The sequence below is a fragment of the Pipra filicauda genome, unplaced genomic scaffold (genome assembly GCF_003945595.2).
Source record: "Pipra filicauda isolate LSUMZ 115617 unplaced genomic scaffold, ASM394559v2 scaffold52_size3558583_pilon, whole genome shotgun sequence".
Taxonomy (NCBI): Eukaryota; Metazoa; Chordata; class Aves; order Passeriformes; family Pipridae; genus Pipra; species Pipra filicauda.
The window spans coordinates 788,689-808,080 of NW_024104676.1; the positions used below are offsets into that span (position 1 = coordinate 788,689).

At 38.8% G+C, this 19,392-nt stretch overlaps 1 protein-coding gene across 2 annotated transcripts in view; it reads right to left on the bottom strand.

Moving 5' to 3' along the window:
- PTPN2 (protein tyrosine phosphatase non-receptor type 2) overlaps positions 1 to 19,191 on the bottom strand; it is a 29,526-nt gene extending 10,335 nt beyond the window's left edge. Inside the window, exons 1-6 of one of the 2 annotated variants that reach the window (XM_027742952.2) lie at positions 18,990 to 19,190; positions 16,363 to 16,453; positions 8,991 to 9,091; positions 8,290 to 8,388; positions 7,006 to 7,143; positions 1,412 to 1,621 (exon numbers count right to left, since the gene is read on the bottom strand). In XM_027742952.2, the coding sequence (XP_027598753.1) occupies positions 1,412 to 1,621; positions 7,006 to 7,143; positions 8,290 to 8,388; positions 8,991 to 9,091; positions 16,363 to 16,453; positions 18,990 to 19,058 (708 nt within the window). In that variant the 5' untranslated portion in view covers positions 19,059 to 19,190. Of the gene's footprint in view, positions 1 to 1,411; positions 1,622 to 7,005; positions 7,144 to 8,289; positions 8,389 to 8,990; positions 9,092 to 16,362; positions 16,454 to 18,989 lie in introns of both variants that reach the window. The other variant, XM_027742951.2, reaches the window with a different exon arrangement.
- Positions 19,192 to 19,392: the final 201 nt, after the last annotated feature.

Consider the following 19,392-nt stretch of genomic DNA (forward strand, 5'->3'; position numbering starts at 1 on the left):
TACATTGAAAGTATCAATGGTATGTAAAAACAAGTGCAAGTGGAAGTCATAAAATTCAATCTAAAAATTAATTTCTTCATATTATGCTTATATTGGTTATATAGAAAATTAACCACTCAAATGATTTCTGTTTTGTTTTTACAGATAAAATGCAAACCGTCTAATGAAAACTTACTATGAACAAATCGATGATCCTGTATTAACCAAATAAATTAGTACTCTAATATCAAGTTTTAAACTTAAGAAATTTAAGTATGCCTGATTTTATTCAGGCATGTACTGAAACTTTGAAATAAGACTATAAGAATCAGAACTGTAAAATAGTATTTCCTGCTGCTCCTGAATGGAACAGCAATTTAGACAGACTGAATGTGGCAGAAGTTTCCTTATTTAAAGCAGAATCCCTAATCCAAACAATGCACACACTTGTCCCTACATTACATTCATGGAGTGTTTTTAAACATATATCTGCACTTCTTATAATGTTCACTATAAATCATCTAATATTAAAGTATATTTGCATCAAAATATACCCGTTTTCAAAAATGCATCAAAAAAGAAAAACTGAAGAAAAAAATCAAAAAATAAGTTGAAAGGATCTAACCAAACCAAAAGACAAGTCTCTTGTCACTTAAATGAAATTCTATTTCACCTAACCCTGTGCTGTCCTTTTCACTATTGCCAAGCACAGACAAAAAGTCTGTGCCTGGACTTCAAAATCCAACAAAATTCTAAAGTGATTTTAAATATTATTTAACATTTAAAGTTCACTCATGTCATGAGCAATTTTGATGATGTAGCTCGCTGAGTAAACATAGAAATCTATACATCCATGCGACACTGCAACTGGCTGCCAAGCCCCATCTCCCAGGGGGCTGCACAGCAAGGGAAATTCTGCACCACTCTTGATTACATACTGCAGGAGATCCAGGGACGTGCCTGAATTCTCATGCTAGTTCAGATAACAATTTTCTGCACTCTTAAGAAAAGGGGCCTGTCAGACTTGTGAAATATTCTATGTTTGGAGAAAAAGACTTATAGATTGAATTATCTCCATATATATTCACAAGCTTAACTTTAAACTTATATTAAAAAAACCAACCAGTCCTCAACCTTTTCTAAGCACATCTTATATAAAAGGGAAAGAATGCTTACTATTTACTTTCCAGGAAGTTTTGAAAATACGTAACGTACTTGAAGATGGATTTGTAAATGCATTTCAAGAGCTGTGTTTTTAAACCGTCAAAATATGTGAAGAAAAAGAAAGCATGATGTCTTAATTAAAGTTTCCACTGGCATGTCATTAACTTCAATGTTTTTAAAGCCTTCTGACCAAAAAGCCCACATTGGGAATGGAGGCAGGGCGTCAGGAGAAGGGAAGAGGTGACAGAGCGAATAAGCAAACACTTACCAGAACCAGACAAGTGTCTACTAATGAAAACGTGCCGGAACGTCCTATCCCTGCACTGCAGTGAACTACTGCAGGCCCGTGTTCAGGACTCAGTGAACCAGACTCTCTGACTTTAAACAGGAAGTTCAGGAATGAAGCCGGGGATTCAGGAACTCCGAAGTCTGGCCATGTGGTATAATGAAAATGAGAGATCATCCTGGACTCACCACTCTAGAAGTGAAAACAAATAAAACAATACAACTAGGAAGTGTTCCTCTTTTGTTCAGTTAGCACACATTTCCCCAATCTAAATCAATAGCTATTTTCTATTTTAAAACTCCCATTTAGACAAACCATCCCATAACTTGCTTGAAGTTGGATGACAACCAACAGTGCAAGCTGAAGCAGTTTTTTATCCGAGTTGGTCGTTTCCTCCTTTCCAATTATTACCATACGCATTTCTTTCTTCTTCTCAAACTCCCAATATATTTGGGTTGCTTTACTACTTACTCCCAAATATCCTTCCTTTTCTACCATTAGTGCAGTTTAAAGGCTGACAGCAGTTATTAGACAGCTAGAATTAATACTACTGAAAAAAGTCCACATCAGCGTTGTATACACTCTCCACTCTTGCTCAGAGCAAGTTTTAATGCCAAGAGGTATCACATCTCCTTTCTATGAACCACATTACTGTGAGGAGCAGGAAGCGTTATGGAAAAGGCCTGTAACAACCCATACAGCAGGATGTCTAGCAAGACTTCCACAGGACATATTCAGTCTTTTTAAGTAAAAAAGGAGGATTCCAAAATCATACAGTTGCTTTAGAACCACACAGTTTCTCTCCTAACACGAACAACTAACTGCAAGTACTGAAATGACAGCAAGAATATGTATATAAAATCTAGATTATATTTTTATGGAACTCACTTCAGACTTGCTGTTAAATGCTACTCCTTGCCATGGTGATTCTGAGACAAACTGATCACTGATTTTAGCTCAGGAATTTTAGAAATGTTCAGTTATTTTTACCTTCTCTCCATTACATCAAATTTTCCACATAGACCGAAACCTACCTAAACCTTGACAGAGTTTGAACACAGGAAGATTTAAAATATCAATGTATTCTAGAAAAGTTATTTTTCCTTCTTCAGCAACAATAAAACACAGCCTTAAAATTAAAATAAACTCTACTGTTCTTCATCTGCTCAGTCCATTTCAACTTCTTACCAGAGACAGCTTACGAAACTCCTTTGTGAAACTGAAGTAATCCAGTTCGTGGTTACCACAGTAACAAAAATACTCTCCCGTTTTGTCTTTTGCCTTCAATGCCTCATACTGCAAGACTGCCAGTATTTTCACAGAAAACAGTGAATATTAACACAACTCCAGTGACTCTCAAATGCACAGTTATCTTCCAGAAATATTTTGTCTTTTGGCTAAGAGCTCAACAAAGACAACAGAGTGTGATCTATGATATTGGGAAAGTGAGTTCACAGGAAGATTTCATGTGGAAAAAAGACTACCAAGGCCTAAATTGTTTAAATACACTGGGACTTTCCTTTGTCTGAAGCAAAGCATTAAAACAAGACTTTGCATTTTCGACTGAGATCTTCCAACTGCTCCTCTGTACCTTATTTTTTAAGTGGCGAGTTAACTCACAAATCAACAGAAATGACCTGTTTGTTTAAAAAACATGAAGGAGATAAATTTTTAATAAGAAATCTGGAAATAACACTCAAGCAATTTCCTCTATTTCTAAGAAAAATAATTCATCATTTTAGAAACAAAATGAAAAAGAAAACTGGAGAGGTGAGCTAAATGCACCTATTAGGTAAAGCAAAGGTTAAGGTTGTTCCTCGTGAATCAGACGGTCTTTAAGTGGCAAATGATAACTCCCTTCCCGCAAGACCGTTAGACAGCATTACAGATGAAAACCTCCCTTACACCTCAAGAAGGCAAAAATGCCTTTTTTGTCATTTGGTATGTGGGGTTTGTCTGTGTAGGGGTGTTTTCCCCCCACTTTCATCCTCTAACAAGCACTAGCATCCTCTTCCTAAAAAAAAAAAAAAAAAAAAAAAAAAAGGTACTGCTTCAAGCACAAGTGTCACCCTGCTTATACACTAATCTGAAATAAGTATTTCTAAAAGAGAGATTAAACAGCGCTGTTGCACATGTCACTCAGCTCTAACCCACAGAATTCTTTTTCTTTCTTGCATGAAGGCTTTGTCCATCCCATGATTTTCCATCCCTTCAACTCATTTTAAAAATACCTCGTCTCTTCATCTTTCTACGAGAGTCCCATTGCAGTGCACCGGAACCAGCTGGTCCTCTCTGAACTTGCAGTCTCTAATCCTACAGTCAAATCTCATTTGAATATTTCAAACCTCCCACATTTCTCACTTAAACAGAATGGCTCTTTCAAGTGGTGCTTGGCAGTCAAGCTGTACAGCTGAAACACTGCCTTTGTGTGGGTATCTGTAGCACCCTTTCTTGAAGAACTCCCAGTCACTGAGCCATGCATCATAGCTATCACTTACATGAAGTGACTTCGGACTGTAACGAGAAGAATTTTGGCTTGCTAAAGATTCACAACTGTTGATGGATAAAAATTCACATTTAAAGAACAGCTAACTTCAGTTTGAAGTGTTACCAGGAAGTCAGCTAGTCTTTTAAATTAAAAAACCCTGGACTTCAAGGTTCAGGCACTAATATAAAATTTTATGTTATACACAACGAACACATTTCTGCACAGTAATTGAAAACCAGCTTGTTCTATGGTAACCACAACACAATCTTCCAAGATTTATTTCCTAAGACTAGCTACCAAAAAAAAAAGCCAATAATTTTTCATAAAAATCACTCAAACCATTCTAGCAAAATTTTTAGGAACTACTGGGATAAGCTTTCCATTAATTATGTGTCACACTGCAATTTTCTCAGGGTATCTGGGTTGCCACACCTGAAATTACAGAAAACAAAAAAGTTTTCTTTCTCTAAAGACCAATACTTATAGTTGTGACCAAAAAAAAAAAAAAAGCTAAAAGCAGCAATAAAGAATATAAAAACATATTCAACACAAGATGGAGTCTTTGTTAGATATTGACAGCTAACTTGAGAATCTCCACATAATATTGCCACAAAATTTAGCAACACTATCCAATAGAAGGTTAGTTTACAAATTTAACAAAAGGCTCTCAAACACCTGACTATCACTTCTACAATATGCTGGGACACTTTGCTTCAAATCATATACGTGCAGTAGCTTCACACATAAATGCTTACAAAATTTTAACGCGAGCACAGTTTCTTCCTTCTACCCTTATTTTCCGACAGAGGCATAGGTTTGTGGAAGCCTTCACAATAAGTCTTTGCTCAAGGCGAACTCTGAACCTGAGCTATTACAGCAGAAAGCAGCACTCAATTTGCAGAAGGGCTGACAATTGACACTGACAAAACCATGGAGAACACACAATGAACCATGGTGGAAAGCAGCTTCAAATGCCTGTATTCTAAAAGGCAGACTGGGTCAGGCAAAAAATAAGGAAATTCCACAATAATCACCAGCAAGACAAAGAACATTAGAAATATTTTCAAAACTTTTGGAAAGGTACAAATAAACACCATTTTCTCTCCAAAGCTTTACCGGACTCTGCCAGCCCCAATAGCAAAAACAAATGTTTGCCTAGAACAGATATAAATGAATCAAACACCCAAATGCTTTGCTCTAATCTTAAAAAAAGAACACCCTCCCAACTCCACCTGTACTTCCAAGTGCTCTTTAACAAAATCAACAAGAAAACAACCAAATATTCAGTGGTTGTTTCATTGGTAACAACATTAAACAAGCACTTTACTCTTCATACATATGTATTTTGCTTATGTCTTAAAAGAGATTTGCTGCAGTAAGACAAATATACTTCAGCTCAGAATGGTTATATCATAAAGACAATTTTGGTTCTGTTTTCAAGGAAATGCTAAAATTTAAGTATTCTTGGCATTCAGAGTATATTTTGTTCATGAGTCATCTTATATTCCAGGCATCAAGTGGCTAAATGTCTTACACTCTGCCTCCACCAAAGGCCCCTCCAGAGTAACTTGCATAAACACAGTTAAGCTCACATTTCAAGTTACTGTGAATACCAAGTTCCCACAAGTTTTATGGTATAATTATCAAATCCTTACAAAAGGCTGCATTTAACATTCATAGCGTTAGTCTAGAAACTATGCAGTTTTTTTGTTTGAATAACCAAGTATGTTTTATTTCTTTTAGTGTTTTATATAAAAATTATTCTTTGGAGTTAATATGTGTAGAGCCTTACAAGAGTGCCAGGGTATTAAAATAAAAATTTAATACAGAAAGTTTTCTAGGTATTTGTGAAACTGATTTACGTGACATACAAGAAACTCTGCAGAGTGCTGACGGGCACCGCTGGTCCAAAACAAACCCAGAAATTTAAGTGCTCAGTAGTTCCAACTCCAAAGTCTACTATAGTATATGTTGTGCTGTTCCTCACGGCATTTCTGCATTTTCCAATTAATGTTATGTTCAAACATACACGTGATGAAAACTGCATCCTTTGAAAATAGGAAGTTTAAGAGTAGGGGCCAACATCTGCCAAATAATTCCACAAAAAAGCCTTTTTGGTAGTTAGGAAAACTTGCATTCAGCTTTCCAAAAAGAGTTATTCTTTCTCAGGCACTAGCTTGCAAGCACTACTCCTCTTTTCTTTGCTCTTGCTGTCATTGAACAAACTACTAAACAGAAATTCTTTAGGTCAGCAGGACAGTATTTCACAAAGCTCTTCTTACAAGGAAGAGACCAAGGAACAACATGCCAAGTTTTATCATGTTGATCTCATGAGGGAGGTTTTGAATTAACAAGACAATCTTGAATAAAACTTGCCATAGTAGCACTTAAGGCAAGATTTATAGGGAGAGAGAATATCTTACAAGACATAGCTGGAACAAACAGACAAGTTCTTCAATCCTGTCTTCCACTCTGAAACAGAAGCAGCAAATTCCAACCCAAGCTCAGGCCAGGAACAATTTTTTTTGAGATTAACTTGCTTAAATTGTCAAAGCGCTTAATTTTTTAAGAGAAAAGGATGGTTGGTCCTGTGGAGCAAAAGGGGAGGTAAGCAAGAGGAGACAAGTTACCTATCTACAGGTGGTAATCACCCGTCCCCCAAAAAACTTAAGATAGCTGGATTGAATTACATGGAAAATTCAAGTTCCACTAAAAACCAATCATTATTAAGCTGGATTTCGGATAGTCAAAGGAAATCAGAATTTTCAACTCCTGTGTTCCTCTCTTTAGGTTAATTCTTACAGCTCCTCTTAGAATCACCACTACCATCAACTACAATTGAGCATGCTAAGGTGCTGCCATATGGAAAATATAAAAATGTTGAAGATGTTATCTTTTTAATGTATAAATTGAGGTCTAACTTGCTTATATTCCACACCAACATCTTTCTTTAACATCCTCAGAAGCCAAGTGCATTAAAATTCCCACTGCAAAAGCTCAAACAAACCTTGAGTGACAACATGCTAAACGGTTCTCACAGTACACTGAAGCCCAAAAATACGAGCTGTATAGACTGAGAAAAGCTTACATTGATATTTTCTAATTGCAGTAGATGTACTGTGTAATAGGATTTGACGTCTTCAGATACCAGCCTCACACGGAAACCTGTTTCACTGAATGTCATAACTTCTTCTTCTTTTGTTGGCCAGTATTGTGCACACTTCACCTATTTGATTTTTTTTTAAAGGAAGGAAAAAAAGAAGGGGGAAAAAAGAAAAAATCTGGTTAAATATCCTAGTATCTTGGGCTTTGCATGTGCATATTTTGAGACCCCATTATTCAACACAGTAGACTCAAGTACCTGCTCCCAGTTTGAGAACTCTCGAAGTCTGTAATCCATAATGTTTACAGACAAGTCACTACAACTGCTTCAGTGGCTATTATGCATTCCAGCTTTATCTGTTTATGCTTTCTTTCACTGCAGGGCTAACATGTTTTGAGATACATCTTAACCCTTCTCTCTCTCCCCCCTCTAGTTCTCTACAGGGAACCGAGACCTCTGTTCAGCTGTTTCAGCATTTCCTCCCCCCATTTCTGACATGCACACCTGCACATTTACAGAACTCTTCTATCACATCCAGTTCTCTCCAGGCTTGTTGTATACTGGAAGGTTCTAGTGAAACAAAGGATAAACGAACAAAGCAATGCAAAACCATTGTCTTTTATTCCTCTTGCTCTGCACTCAAACTTTTTGTAGGAAAATTTTTGCACGAGAAAATAAGTGACTTTTTAGAAGACCAATCTTCTTCCCTAACTAATCTACTCTGAAGAAAAGACATAAACCTCAAATGACATGCACTTATAACTAAAATCCACAGTGCTCTTATGTGCATTAGCAGAAAAGCTACATCACAGCAGAAAATTTCTGTATTCTGCATGTATACCAACTGTTCACCAGTTCTTGGGCAGCAGTTTGTCTTCACTGTTACAGCTAACATCTCTATATAACAAATATACTACTCTTCAGAGGAATCAGATTTAGAGGAATTAATCTAAAGATACTTTAATTCAAACTTGTTTTCCCACCTTCCATTTTGTTCCAAGAGCATCTTACGCTGCCTCTACTCCACACTATTTCTATCTGCATATCCTCCTTTCTCAGAATGTTACTTTCACCTTTCTGCATTCATCACCAAATGGATGCTATTTTCACCAAACTGAACTTTAGGTCTTAGCTCCATCACTTTAATGTTACATTCAATACACATTATGCTGTACACCAGTGAGAAAGTTTGTTAATTCTTTTAATGTAACAATCAAACACTGCTCAACTGTATTAAAATTATATGGCTTTACAACTAATTTCACTTACTGATTCTTTTTCGACAATTCTGTTCAGCATGACAACTGCTTTGGTTTGTTGTTGCCATACCATCAGCCAAAAATGACAACAGGTATTAGGTAGAGGACCCTGTGTAGTAAAGAAAAATGGGCGTGAGAACATACAGGCAAACCGGTATTTGAACACAGTTAATAGTTCACTGTGGAAAAGAGGAATGTCTTCCTCTGAAAGTTTAAACAAATTATTAATATAATTATAGAAGTGGCAGGCAAGAAAGTAACCACACTGCCCAGACTGAAATGGCTGCGTATTTTTTTTTAAGAAAAAACCCAATCAAACAAAACCAAACAACAGAACAATAAAAACTCAGGGAAAGCATATTTGGGTTGAGCATCAATACTACTCTGCCGTTAGAATTAAAACTACTGTTCAGAAGGTACAAGATGAATTAAGGGGTTAAAGTATTGTTGCAACCTATTTCCTAAAGAACTGAAGAGCAAGAAATACTTGAAAAGCTTCATACGCAGTAAATTAATCATACCTCAATATTCCCTTTAGCTTTTCTTAAAATATAAGATAATCTGATCACAGCTACATCACACAGCCTGTTAATATGAAATATATGTAATACGTACAGACAAGGAATCATCCAAATACAAATTACAACAGTACAAATCCCCCTCCCCTAGATTCTCAATCCCTGTAATACTGTAGTAATTGGTACTACTCACCTGTGTTAAAATATAGTATCTCTGGGCTTCTTCTATGACCACTAGGCTGGCATTGATATAGTCATTCTCGGTGTTCTGGAGTTTTACACGACTATGATCATCTAAAATGCAAATAAAATTAAGAATTAATGATGCATCCATCTGGATGAATACTCTCTCACAGGCAAGTTTAGGTCTGACAAGCAACTTGAAATAAATACTGCAGTCCTACCCAAGCAGTAAATTATTTGTATATGTGAAAATAATTTCTCATCTATCTTTGATAACTGCCTGTCTCATTCTCCCCTCAGCATTACATGGGAGTAATTTCAGGAAGCGATTACTAGCAGATGCTCAGAAAACTGGAATACCCGTTTTTATTTAAAAAAACAGCCAAACAAAACAACCCTCCCGTACACGCCAAAAGATGCTCACAGCCATCCCTCAACAGCTGCATTTCCTTAATACAACAGCACCACAACTCACACCAGGCAACGCTGTCCTATCACATCAGATCACTCCACTGCATGGTTTCCTTTGTGTTCAGAATTCCAAAATTTTTGGTGAAGTTTCATAGGTTGAGGTAGAATCATAAAGAAAAACTCACACAGCTAAAAAAACTCACCAAAACATACTTGCAGTAATTCAAACTAAGCACTGATCAATTTAATTTTCCCTATGAGTTATTGTCAAATACTGTACAATATAACAATAATAAAGAGACACATGCAAAAACGTACATATTTAACAAATCTTTAAATTAAATGAAGCCTAATCTAATTACATGGTGTCAGTCTCTCACTATTACATAGGTAAGACAGAAGATTCCCCTATTTATGGCAGAGGCAAGCGAAGGATAAAATTCTAACATTAATATGAGAAAGATGATCACACTGTCAAGCTCAAACACTGCATAATAAAAAGTCATTGTGGCTGTTCCTAGAACCTTTTAGTATCTGATTTATCAGCCTCTAGGAGACATTTAGGTAATGAGACTTGTTCATAGTAAGTAATGCTTCAGCCATTTATTGGTCACTGTATTAAACAAAGAGCACTTTTAGTTTAAAATCTGTACACAACCACATGCCAGAAAATGAGATCCAACTGACTGCAAACCTCCTGAAGCTCAACAGCCTCAGCAGACTGTTTCAGAAGAGTAAATAAAAAACAGCAAACTAAAATGAATTTAAGAGACTTCAGCCCACAAAACTCAACTGGGGCACAGACTGCTGTTAAAATGCCAGCCCACTTTTCCCTCTCCCTGCACCAAAAGGCTAACTTCCTTTTGATAGACATCTTGGGAAATGCACAAAATCATGAGTTTTCACATGAGCAACTTCCAAGTATCAAATTCGGCACAGCTATGACAACTGAACTCATAGCCAGGCTGTACAGCACAAGGCTTATCTCAGAAATCCATGAATATAACCTTGCACATGAAAAAAGCTGATGGCAATCAAAAAACAGTCACTGAATTAAGACTCTTGTTCTACAGATTGCTCATATGATTTTATATAAATACTTTCCATATGTTTGGAAACCTGGGAAAATATATTTACTAGGTTTTGATCTGCTTTTATACTCTCCCTCATCTATCTACTATTGGCAACTGCCAGAGATGATCTTGCTGGATTAAAGTAGAGAAGTCAACAGTAAAGTACAACTATTTTGTTGTTGTTCAAGGACTCAGATTTGGAGTTGTTACCACACCTCCTTTAGGTCCTAGCTTTTACATGCAGCCACGTACAAACATGCAGAGAACAGAAATATGCTGAAAAATTCTTTTTAATATAAAAGCATGAGAAATTTACTGGGTTAGTCTGTTTTTATTAGCATTCCAGTTGTAAGGTAACACCATTTTGACTTTCAGGAGTCTTTAAAAAAAATTATGATACCTCTGCGTGAAGAAAAAAAATATTATCAAAGCCAATACACAGTAAAATTAAGACACGTGCATTTTAAAGTAAAATATATCTCTTTGTATTATTTTGCTGGGATAGGAAAGCATTACTCTTTCCTTTCGTGTATCACTTTATCTGAAATGTTTCTACTGGAGAGAAACCAAGACCGCTGTAAATATTACATGTCATTTGCCAACAGGAAAAACTTAAGATCTTGTTATAGTAAATCACACATACCGGTACTAGTGTTCTCGGAAAGGTGACGTCAGCAAGCACGTTAACAATTTAATCACCCAGCGGCAGCTGCTGTTCTGCTGCCGGGGGAGATAACTGCCGAGGCTCTAAGGAGGTTCCCTACTTTAATCCTTATACACACTTCCAGCTTTATTTTTTTCTTCTTATAAATTCTGCTTTGTAAACATGACAAATAACATTCTGAAAGTTTTTTTTTTTAAGTCCCTTTAACAACTAATTCTATGCACAGACAGCCTCCCTCTTCCTCCCCAAGTAAAACAGAGGCGATCCAACAAATACTCTGGCATACGGTCCACAGGACAAAGACAAACACTAGGATATATTGATTTCCCTTCTTTCAAGGGAAAAGGTTCTTAAAGGACACAATGACCTAGAAACCTCATTCAAACCCTGGCTTGCTCTTCTGAATTAAATGAAGCAAGCCAACTTTTGACAGTGAGTTTGCTGTAACATATTTCCCGTATGTAAATCGTTTCCAGTTACAAAGTACCTAAGATTTATATGAATGATAAACCTATCTTAAATCTTTAAGATAAATCTTATCTTATACGTTGCCATGCCCACAACAGCTAAAATACAGTAATCATTTTCTGAAGTGCTAATTCCCCTATTTCAACAAACTATGCAGCCTGAAAGGGAAGTGGAAATCTTAAAAATTATTCTCATTCTGGCTCTTGCACTGAGAAAACCCACTCCCAGAACAACCCTATCTGAGATAAGCAAACTCTGATTACCTACTTCCAGTGAAGCCCTGTCCAACTGATATCACTGACAATACTCCCCATGTTTCAAGTGAGGCCAAGACTTCACATTACACATCAATCAGCCCACTCCCTGCTAAAGAGAAAATGACAGATCCTGTTAAAACCGAGATAAAACACATTTGGTGTTTGACATCATGCAGTTCTTGCAGTTGGTTAATGAAAGGTTTTTATTTGAAAACAACTGTGTTTCTAGAAGTGAATCTACTGTATAATTTTAAAATTATCTTTTATCCAAAAGATGTTTCTGGTCCCCCAAATATAGAGCTATTAACAATAGAGGAGGACGATCCACTTAGTGGATTAAAGAAAGTCATAAATAAAACATGCAGCCGTAAGCCATCCCAGTGACCCTGCCTGACCCTTTCCCGCCTACCAGCAAATCCCCTCCATTTCACTAATCTAAATTCAGTCTATCTGAGCTGCTAAATTATTCAAATTACAATACTCTATCACTAGACTTACAGTCACAAGGTACAGAGGTAGCCTAAGGCAAAGGAAAGGCAAAGTGACTTTTCCCCACCACGCTGTCACTGGTTGTACACAACACATGCCATCATCCCAATCATGGCCTAGTCATGACTGAAATGCATTCATACCGAAACACACGTGTAACTATGGCACAGGATCCGCACACTTCTGAAGATGGTGAAAGGCAATCTTAAGACACGCTAAAGTTTAGATCAGCATGTGTTATAAAGTTTCCGTCTTCCCTAACCCCAAAGAAAGAAGGATCTCCAAAAGCAGCATGTTGAGTTTATTTTACAATATTTCTGGTAACAAGATGTTTTAGAGAATCATTAGATAACATCATAAATATCATCAATGTTAGCTTCTAACAAGGACAACAAGAAATGCAGTAGGCTTACTTTGGACAGAAATCTCCCTGTTCCCAGCACATACACTCAAAACAGTACAGAAAGGGAACATTTCTGCAATGACAATTAATCAGCACCATGTGCAAAACCATTCAAATCAGCTTCAACACTGCTGCCTGTAAAGCACAATACTCTTCATGTTCCTCTCTCCCTGGCCAACTGCAAGCCTATGGCTGAAAGATCTGAGAGAAAGTCTACTCATGGCCTCAAGAATAAAGCAAATGAAATCACTACCTTGCAACATCCTCCAACAGCAACATGATCTATCAGGCAAAAATGCTCAGACGACCCAGGATATTGAGCCACACACCATATTACAAAGGAAGGCTGAAGACAAAACTGCGTAAACCCCCATCTACCCTCCAAAAGCTAAAGGAAAAAAAATCCTGCCAGTTTTGCTGAGGGGATTTCCTTCTTGCCTCTAAATCTGGTAACACAGTAAGCAGATGTCTGAAAGGTGTCTACAGTCAATCTGAGACAGTTTCATTGAAGATATTAATAAAGAATAACAACCTCACAAGTTACTTTCCTCTCTTAACGATGTTTTCTGAGAAATGGTTTCATCTGTCCGGAAATGACTGGCTGTCAAACCAAACCTATTTCAGATTAACTTCCTGTTTCAATAGTATGACATAGTCAAAATATTCCTCTCCCTATTCTAGATTAATACCAAACTGCTGGACTGCTGGAATTTTTAACTAGGCGGTAACTCTTCAGGCTTTTACCAAACCAAACTTATACACACTATAGCTCTTTAGCCAACAAAAACGGACAGTAATAAAAATACTTATGAAACTGGAAACTATGTGAAACTCAACTGTAATGGGCAGAGATGATTAGCCTTTCCCAGCTAACAAAAATTAATTTTTACCTAGACATGTATGTAACAGACACAAATTGGTTTCAGTGTACTTGTCTCATGCATCATGGTTGAAATGGGGCAAACCAACCCAAAGCATTTTTTCCTGCACTTGTAATTGGCATATTTTCCGTAAGACAGAAAAATCCTTGCATTTCCTCTTGCAGACACACCACCTTGGATTTCAGGCTGGCTCAGCCACTACCATGGTTAACAAACAACTTCCTCAGTGCCAGGGAGAAATAAAATGTTTTCATCAAATAACGTCTTTCAACATGGTTCAGTGGCTGGATCTTGAAAGTCTAACAACTCGTTTTGAAGGCCTCTGACTTTTAGAGAATACTAGTAACACCTGGTTTTCATTTAAACACTGTTAAAAAGCAGTAAGATTTGCAAAGTGAAGGACCAAAATTGTCCTCGAGATTGTGTGAGACTGAGTTGTCTTGCATTGTTGCAACACCAGCTCCTTGCATTAGATGAGATGTGTTCACCACAGTGACCAAACCATACAGCTTTATCCCAGCTGCTTTGAAATTTAGGTACTGCTGTCTTGAAATCTTATTTATCATATATTCCCTGCCAAATCTCTTTCTCCTCCAACTCTAATCATTGTTACAGAAGCAATTATGAGTCATATTTGAAAACACAGATGTAAAATTCAAGAGAAATTAGTCCAAACATAGTGTTTTGGTCTGTTGTCATACAGCCTTGTTCCTAATGCCCAGTTCTGTAGGCTATCTCAGTGGACTAATTCAAATCTTCTTTCTTTGAAAAATGCTAAAAACTGAGACATTCCTCATAAATTTCACCATCTTAATTCATTCATTGTGCTATACTTCATGTCAACTAGTACGTAATGGCTCTAACCCTGTCCTGAGCCCCACTACTACCTCAATACCAGATTTTATCTAACTATCTGCTTTGGCATAGGGTCCAGGAATTAACAGAATCATACAAATTTCTTCCTCCTGGCTAAACACAGATTTCAGAAGCAGGCTTTGCCATGACTAAGATAGAGGTGTTTGATGCTCTTCAGCACAGTAAAAGGCATGCCAAAATTAAAAAAAATTTAAAAATCGTAAAATTTTGAGCTCCAAATAACTGTAGGAGATGAATGCAAGTCACATCTGTAAGGTATTACTGGAGGCATTATTAGATGCTACTTAAATAATAAAATGCATTTTTATTTATTTTAGAAACACTATTTTTAAAAAGAAAGAAAAAAGCACAAATACGTTGAAGGAAACTTCTATTCTCTTGGCACTAGTGCCTAAGAAATTAAATCCATGAATGGGAAAAATGGTAAACGCATGGATACAGCTTCTGACACAGAAGTAGTATAGGATATTAGACCCAGCAATAGAACCTGGGTCTCCCAGGAGTTCAAATCCAACTTCCTGCCTTCTCGTCTTACAACTCCCATCCCAATTTAGGTATGAAACAGAAAGTGAATAAAACATGATCTACTTTGGCATCAGTAAGATGCCAATGCTGTGCTGTAACAGGACAGTAAACCTGGGACACAGAAGTACCTCTGCATAGACCAACATGTGTCCAGCAAGAAGCCTGTCTCCCTTTGCTGAGCATACAGTTGGAGTTAGTGAGCCTTGCCTTATCTGAGGTACCTTCTTCAGAGCTGTACACCTTCCATTGGAATGCCATGCACACGCAGCAAGGAGGTCATGCACTGAACTCCTAAGTTCAGTTTCACCAGCCTGCAGCACCAAGATTTGGCATCATGCCATTTGAAGAGAATTCACTGTGCCAGTGAGCTCCTGGCAGCAGCCTAAGGAGCAGCACACAGCACTCTATCTGACCAGCATGACTCAATCCAAGACCCTTTCCATGTAATTTTGAGAAGTGCCACACACATGCTGTTACCACAACTTTCAACTGGAAACACGGAGCTCAGCACTTCTCCAAATCTTACAAACAGGTACTCAATTGAGAAGCTCCAATGCACCAGCAACCCTTCAAAAACTCTGGATCCAGTAACAAGGCTTTTATGACCCTTCGGTACTCAGAGGCTTCATACTGAAGAACACACATTTAATCTGTTCCAGCTTCAATTTACTGTAGAAAAATTAAGGCTGTACAGTTTTTTTCCCCATCCTTTTTTAAAGTGATTTATGATAGCTTTCTCCAGCCGCAACTACATATCGGTAATCTTTTGTTCACACAAATGCTGTTGAAAAGAAGTCCACAGCATCTCTGTAGCAGAGAAGCTGGTCTAAAAAAAAGGGGTTTTTTCACATGAGATGCAAGATCATTATGTCACAAAGACCATTTTACAGCAGTTAGTAAAGTACAAAGCACCCCATACCATATTCACCATACAGACAAAAATAACTAAATCTCAATCATTTTTTAAAGTAATGGTAGAAATTGAGTAGCATTTAAACACAAAATATTAAACAAATAATTTCCCTATGAGAAAAATATCTTTAAAATATTACTTTGCAGCTCACACTTACTTATACACTAATACCTATGGTTTGCAACCTTTTATCACCATTCAGCACAATGAGTTTACTCTGCAGACTTTTCTCCCTCCTGTTACACACTTTTGTGTATGTGTTACCAAAAAAAAACACATTTATAATAGGATACATGCCTACGGAAATAAACAAAATGTAAAATCCACAATGACCATGACTTATTAGCTTCAGTATTTAAAGTCAACAGGATAAGCAAAAAGTCTAGAAATATTACTGCAATTATTACAGAAAAGATACTTACATGGACTAACATCTCTGTATCTGTTTCGATTTCTGTTTTCTGGATATTTTGCAACCCTGTGAGGGTAGTCACTGGATTTATGTCGTATTTCCTTTAAAAAACAAAAAAGTGCAGTTAACTTATAGCCAGCAAAATGATTAAAATTAATGTTTTACATATCCTATTAATTAATCGCAGTTATTAATAATTAACATTTTAAAGCCAACTTTTATTGCACCTAGTGCAATTTCACTCAGAAAATGTGTCTCATTCTTGGCCAAGCTGTTGTCATGTAGATCTTCCTACACTTGGCTGACATAACCAAACTAAGATAAGCACAACTTGCTAAGCAACTGATGCACGAGGATCAAAGGGGAAAAAAAATCAACCAGATATTTATTATGCTTACAGTTTACCCTCTGACTTGCATGTTATCTGCCACAGCAATAAGAGACTCAGATGGAACTTCCACCAGTATTCCTGCTGGCTCCTATACACTGACTGGCAGTTTAAAGCCCCACAGAGGTAACTGAACTCATTAATGATTTTATGGTTGCTGTTAAGAGCCATATGATCATTCTTGGTGGTTTGATGGTTCATCCCAAACAGCTGTAGTTAAACATGAACCAATATAAGAAAGAACTCTAGAGTCACAAATATCAGTGTGAAATCACAGCCTGCTTCTCCCTGTGCATTAATACAAATCTTTCAATAATATGTCAGATACTCAAACAGACTCATTTACACTCTGTTTTAAGGATCATACTGTTCACTTGTTCTGAATGTTCAGCTTTATTAATTTTTTTGCCTCTAAGTGCATCTTTTCCACAATTTCACTAAGATATACAGATTTACCATATGTAGACAACTGAAAACAGCCTCCAATGTATTCAACTCTGTCTTTGCACCTCTGTACCAATGCCATCTCAGCAGAGATGTTGCATGATACAGAATTAACAGTATTTTACTTGGAATTCTCTTTTTGTTTTCAGATTATGTTGCTGCATTTGATCATTATGTCCCAAAGGGCATTTAAACTTCTCATTACAACTGAGCATTCTTTGGTCTTCTCAATGTTTCCACTATCTTTGTCTTCAAATTTTCTTAATGGCCCAGCCTATTCCTGGACAATGAACTCAGCTGGAAAGGACTTCAGCGGAAATCCACCATACAAAAGAAAGCTCCATTTTTTAGCATCTGGTGCATGACCTTACTCTAAGCGCAGGACCAACCTGTAAAGAACATAAACCCCAATGTGGAGAGGCAACTGCCAAGCACCAGTGCTCCACGTATTTGTATAAAAATCTCCCGATCTATTAGGTTTTTTACTTTGATACAGCACACTGGAGCTTCTCTGGTTTACACAACTGACAAGCTTTGGGAGCTTGCACATGGAATGAATGGATCTGGCAGGCATTCACACCCAAGTTCCCATGAAATGTTAATTTTGTATTACTCAGTAACAGGATGCAACATATTTTGTTTTTAAAAGCACCTGCATCGTGGGGGCACAGAAACACACTTGCACTTAGGTAAAGAAACATTAAACGAGCTGGAAACACTACTACAGTGATGGGGGGGAGGGCAGGCTTGCTATAAAGAAACAAACCTAAGGAAGTTTAATGACCATTTCTAAAAAGTTTTCCCACATAATATCCAGCCATGACACAGAATACCCTGAGTTGGAAGGGATCCACAAGGATCATCAAGCCCAACTCCTGACCCTGCACAGGATAACCCCAAGAATCACACCATGTGCCTGACAGTGTTGTCCAAATGTTTCCTGAACTCTGGCAGGCTTATACTAAATGTTACTTATTTGAAATACAGATATATTCGAAACTGAAATATATGAAATATTGAAATAATGTATCTGAATCACACATAAATCAAATAAATCCCTAATTTAACAGAGAAAAAGCACGATGTGAAGTCAGCAAAGAGAGCTTTGTTTTTTGGTTCTTTTTCCTCATTTGTGAGAGTGCTGTAAAATATTGCTAGCACAAATAACGGCTCTAGTGATACTAGCTGACAAAAGTCTATTTTATGGAAGTGACTGTTGTTGAAAGTTCGTAATCTCGTTGTTTCAACACAGAAAATGCAAATACTGCATCTTTTGAGAGGCAGCCGCGCAGGACCCCCGCAGCAGCAGCCAGGCTTTGCCAAGGCAGCGAGAACGGGCGCGCTGAGGAGGGAGAGCGGGTGCCTGAGGAACCGCGCAAACCCAGGAGCTACACTGAGCCTTGGCCGAACCCATGTTACGGGGCACAGCTTCCCACACGTACCGCAGACCGCGGGGGTCCCGCACGCCCCGCTCGGTTCAGCCCCGGCGGCACCGACGCTGAGAGGCGCTGAGAGGCGCCGAGCCCGCGCACGCGCCGCGCCCCACCCCGCGCCTGCGCGCCGCCGCCTCCCACACGCACCGCTCTCCCGGGGCCACCCTTCACGCGCATGCGCGGCGCCTGCCCGCGGCTCCGCTGCGCGCACCTGAGGGCGAGAGCCGTGCTGGCCCAACGACTTCCGCTCTCCCCGCTGCTGAGGCGGCGGCGCGGACTGGGCACGGGCGGTGCCGGCCCGCGGCCATCTCTGGCCCCCACCCTCCTTCCCTCCTGCTCTCCGGCTGGAGCCGACCATCCCACTCGGCTCACCAGATAACGCGCCTGCCAGTCGTTCGTGGCGTCGATCTCCTGAAACTCCTGCTCGATGGCGGCGGACATGATGGCGGCGGCCGACAGGGCACGCGAGCCTGTCCGCGGGAGGCCGGCCAGCGACCTCGCGACCGCTCGAGCGCTGCCCCCCGCCTCACGGGAGCGGCGGGCGCGCACATACGCTCGCGACCGGGTGTCCCGGCGCCGGGCGCATGCGCGGCCCTCGCCCCGCCCACCGGGGGCCGGTGTGCCCACGCCCCCCGGGAGGAGGAGGCGGTATGCACCTGGGGTGACGTCACAGGGGGCGGGGTCGTCCTGCGGTGTCCGCGGGCGTGGAGGGCCCAGGGTCTTCGGGCCTCTGAGCGGTTGTTGTCACAGGATCACAGAATTAGTCGGGTTGGAA